Source organism: Babylonia areolata, chromosome 1 (assembly GCF_041734735.1).
Source record: "Babylonia areolata isolate BAREFJ2019XMU chromosome 1, ASM4173473v1, whole genome shotgun sequence".
NCBI classification, from domain to species: Eukaryota; Metazoa; Mollusca; class Gastropoda; order Neogastropoda; family Buccinidae; genus Babylonia; species Babylonia areolata.
In genome coordinates this window covers 92,856,827-92,861,826 of record NC_134876.1, presented here as the reverse complement: position 1 = coordinate 92,861,826, position 5,000 = coordinate 92,856,827, and the positions used below count along the sequence as shown (strand labels likewise).

Below are 5,000 nucleotides of genomic sequence, written 5' to 3'. Positions count from 1 at the left end.
TAAACTGCTCGTGTTATCTTCGGAGCCATTACACTGAAAGACAAACTGAAATTCATACGCATGGACTGAAATGGCTATTTTTCAATCCTTCAATCCTCCCTCTTCCTCCCCCCCCTCTCTCTCTCTCTCTCTCTCTCTCTCTCTCTCTCTCTGGGGAAAAAACACCAAGAAAGTCCATCTTCTTTGGCCATTTTATCGTAAAACCAACCATAATTCACTCGCTTGACGAACGAGCAGCTTCTTGGCTGTTTCTTGGTGCGTGGGATGTCGGGAAATCAAGGGGAAACAATTCGCCTTCCACGACACCGGCAGACGTGAGTTGCGGCCCATCCATCTCATACCCCTCCCCCTTTCAACCCACCCCTCTTGCTATAGATTTGGTCGATACGGGCATTCGTCCACACTGTTGCCTGTTCCCGTGTGGTTTGGGAGAAGATTACGCGACGGCAGTTTAAGTCCTGGCAGATTTATGCAATCTGAAGTAGTGATGTATTTATATGACGCACGAGTCGTGAAAACTGTAGATTTACATTAAGCAATAAAGTGTGGGGCAAAAAACAACAAAAACAAAAATTAGTGTGGGTCAGCGAACAATACAATCAGATGAGTTTAGGGAAGAGTAAAATCCAGGGAAAAAAATGGTAAATCACGAAAAAAAGAAAAGAAAATACGATGCAAAAAGATAATGCGATTCCGAACGTGTGTGTGTGTGTGTAAGAAAGAATACACAGACACACACACACACACATATTATATATATATAGATAGATAAATAGATAGATAGATAATTTTATTTATATATGTGTGTGTGTGTGTGTGTGTGTGTGTGTGTGTGCGTGCGTGCGTGCGTAATTGTACGTGCATGTGCATATGTGTGCATATATACACTAATAGTAATACACTACACTCTCTTTCTTTTTTTTGTTCTTTTTTTTCTTTTTTTCTTTTTTTTTTTCTTTTTTTTTCTTTTTTTTTAACAGACGGTGTTGGGCCATGGGATAGACTGCCATCTTCTGGGTTTGCGAGAAGCAGCACGGGAACTTGGTGTATTGGACACTGTCCCCCTTTTCAGCGACCCTTCCTTCACCACCATCAACTACTTCAAACTGTCCACCAGTCAGGTGACCAAAAGGGGGAGGAAGGGATGAAGAAAGGAAGAAGGATAAAGGAAGGAAAGGATTAGAAAATGATAGATTGAAAAGCGGAAAAAAAATAAGATAATACGGAGTAGGAAAGAAATAAAGAAGAAAACAACAAAAGAAGTGAAGAAAAAGGATTGGGGGGAGTGGGTGATGGGAAGAGAATATTTTTCTTTTTCTTCTTTTTTTTCCCCACCCTTCAAAAGATTGCAATTTGGGGGAAATTGGAATTCTGCCAAGGGTACAGAGCCGTTTCTTATGCTTGATGAACTCGAGTTTCGTCCCTTATAGACTCGTCAGATTATCTCGGCAATAGCAGATAGCCATCTCCCTTAGAGTGATTATAATCGAGATAAATCACTTACAAGTGGTGTTCCTGATCTCGGAGAGAGATAAAAAAAAAAAATAATCAATATCCAATATCTAAATTAAGAGAGAGAGAGGAAGTGAAGTAATGGGTGGAAGTAATTGGGAACGGAAGAAGATGAAGGGTAAAAAAAGGGAAGTTATGATGATTAGCTCCGCCAGGTGTGGTTGTTGTTGGGTTGTTGGTTTTTGCTGACTCACTTGTGTAAACAAAGTGAGTCTATGTTTTAACCCGGTGTTCGGTTGTGTGTGTGTGTGTGTGTGTGTGTGTGTGTGTGTGTGTGTGTGTGTGTGTGTGTGTGTGTGTGTGTCTGTGTGTGTGTCTCTGTGTGTGTGTCTGTGTGTCCGTGGTAAACTTTAACGTTGACATTTTTTCTGCAAATACTTTGTCAGTTGACACCAAATTAGGCATAAAAATAAGAAAAATTCAGTTCTTTCCAGTCATCTTGCTTAAAATAATATTGCACATCTGGGATGGGCACACAAAAAAAATTTTAAATGAAGCCTAATTATATGCAAACTGCATTTACGGTTATATTTATATTTTTTGTATTCTCTAAACTTGGCACTTTAATCTGATATTTTGACACAACAGGAACTTCTTTTGCTAAGCATGGAAGTTTTATTTTGCAAACGTTTTGGTGCAGATAGTAAAAAAGGGAAATTACTCTGTAATTAATGCTAGGGGACTTAATTTGCTTTAAACTGATCTCATCTTAAACATTATATTTTGAAATTATACTCAATACATAAAAAGCTTGTGTGCTTTACTCTCAGTGTACAGGGCGTTCACTATGTTCATTCGCCCAAGTGGTCTTTTTCGGAAAATACTAAAATCAATACGACGAGTGGACTTTACAGATCTGTTGGCTGAGCCCTGAGTCGGAATTCACAGTTAAAAATTGAAAACTATGCGAGTTAATACCCTTGAACTGATCACGATGAAACGAAAACATTTCCAGTCTTGACTTTTCTCAAAATGAAGTCCTTTTCACTTCTTACGACGTTTAGAGGTACTTGTACTTGGCTCTACATGTTATTAGTTTAACAAAATACTAAATTTTCATATAAAACTAGAATGAACAGAAAAGAGAAATTGAATCGACCGTGTCGTACTACATTCCCGGCGGGTGTAACTAAACTTGTACATCTATCTAGATCTAGTGAAAACGGCTAAATGTTGCAGTGTGATTGCGGCGATAGCCATTAAAAAGAATTTTTTATTGCCCTTAGATACACCAGAATAATATGATTTAAACAGCGTTCTCACTGCGAATGCCCCAATTGATTTATCGCCCTTTAAAAAAGTATGTTCAGATGTTAAATTTTAGAACGTCAGTTGAGGAGCACGACAGTGTAATGGATAAGGCAGTTTCTTCTCACCCGAACACGCTGGGCTCGAATCTGGTTAGGACTTATATATATATATATATATATATATATATATAAACGCGAAGCTTTATAATGACAAATACAGAACACATTTTAACGATCAGATTTTTTTTTTAAGTGTATCACAAGTGAGTCTTGAATGCCTTGCCTCTCTTGTTGTTGTTGTTGTTGTTGTTGTTGTTTGGATCTAAGGCTGAGTTGCACAATTGATCAAGTTCACTCTGATGCTCCTAGCAAAGGAAAATTCTTTCCCAAAGTGAATTTAGCGCTGCTGACAAAGGGACGTTTTTACTGAAAGTAAGATTCGGTTTCAGTTTCTCACGGAGGAGTTACTGCGTTCGGACGAATCCATATACGCTACACCACATCTGCTAGGCAGATGCCTGACAGCAGCATAACCCAACACGTTTGTCAGGCCTTGAGTGCATGCGTGTATATTTGTGTACCTATCAGAGTGGATTGCTTTTTACATGCCAGAGGACAACACTCTCGTTGCTATGGGTTCTTTTCCAGTGCGCCAAGTGCGTACCGCACACGGGACCTCGGTTTATCGTCTCATCCGGAAGAGTAGACGCTCAGTTTGGTTTACCAGTCAAATTTGGGAGAAAAGGCGAGAGCAGGGTTCGAACTCACACACTCACGGACTCTGTATTGGCAGCTGAGCGTCTAAACCATTGTGTCATCTTCCTCCTACCCAAAGTAAACTTAGCGCTGCTGAAAAAGGAACATTTTTTCACCCAAAGTAATCTTTGCGATGCTGACAAAGAAAAAGGTTTACCCAAAGTAAACAGTGCTGCTGACGTGGGAAAATTCTTACCCAAAGTAAACTTTGCGCTGCGACAAAGGAAAATTCCTACCCAAAGCAAACTTTGCTTTGCTTATATCGAATGTGCAACCCATGATTTCTGGGGACAAAATTAATGGTTGACCTCCACCCACCATAGAAATAGGGGAGAGGAAGATGTGTATCCGAGGGAGGGAGGGAAAGGGGTCAGGGGTGCCTTCGGTAACGGCAAAGATATGTTGTTGTATTGTATTGTATTGTATTGTATTGTATTGTATTGTATTTCTCTTTTTGTCACAACAGATTTCTCTGTGTGAAATTCGGGCTGCTCTCCCCAGGGAGAGCGCGTCGCTACACTACAACGCCCCCCCCCCCCCCCCCCCCCCCCCCCCGCCCTCCCCCTGCCACCTCCCCCCCCCCCCTTTTGTTCAAACAGGAACTTCTTCTTTTGCTATGCATGGAATTTTTATTTATTTTGCAAACGTTTTGGTGCAGATAGTAAAAAAGGGAAATTACTCTGTAATTAATGCTAGGGGACTTAATTTATCACAAGTGAGTCTTGAAGGCCTTGCCTCTCTTGTTTTTGTATTGTTATTGTCAATCATGTCCGCAGGTGCCAACGACCAGGAGGGACTCCTTCATGTGCTATGGGCCCGTCGTGCCAGACGGCTACGGGGCCTGCTACAACCCTTTCCCGGACTTCATCTGCTTCTACATCAGCTCCTTCCGCGAATGCATGGACACGGACTCGCAGATGTTCGCCCTCTCGCTGGAGTCCACGCTCCTCCAGATGCGGGAACTGTGCCTTCAAGGGAAACAGCAGCTGCCTCCGCCGCTTAAGCCGCAGCCTGTAGGTTCTTCTTCTTCGTCGTGACCGAAAGCGGCCTCCAGTACCTAGTCTAACTATCTATCTCTGTCAGTCGGTCTGGGGTTTGGGGTCTGCGCGCGCATCTGTCTGTCTATCTGTCTGTCTTTTTTTGTCTTTTTTTTTCTTTCTTTTTTTCTTCTTTTCTTTTTAACGTGGAGAAACTCGTGTAAAGATTCGGTTGCTTGATTTTTTTTTTCGTCGGAAATATTTGTTTCGGTTCCTTTCCTGCTCCACCAGTTTAAAATTTAGGATGCGGTTTCCTGCAGGATTTATTTTCTGCATGGTGTGTCTGTTTGGGGGATTTTTTTTTCTTTCTCAGTTTGTTTGTTTTGAAATTGGTCTAACTTTATCACATAAGATCAGTTAATTACCTGACTGTTGAAGATTGTTTCTGGGTTTTTTTCTTCATTTTTTCTTTACAGCTTTAGTTATCTCTTGCAGCCCAGGCCAG

At 41.2% G+C, this 5,000-nt stretch overlaps 1 protein-coding gene across 1 annotated transcript in view; it reads left to right on the top strand.

Annotated features, from left to right (window-relative positions):
* Nucleotides 1–5,000, top strand: part of LOC143291543 (choline O-acetyltransferase-like) — a 102,385-nt gene that overhangs the window by 88,024 nt on the left and 9,361 nt on the right. The window contains exons 11-12 of the mRNA XM_076601481.1: nt 981–1,121; nt 4,295–4,531. Coding sequence (XP_076457596.1) covers nt 981–1,121; nt 4,295–4,531 — 378 coding nt within the window. The remainder of the gene's footprint in view (nt 1–980; nt 1,122–4,294; nt 4,532–5,000) is intronic.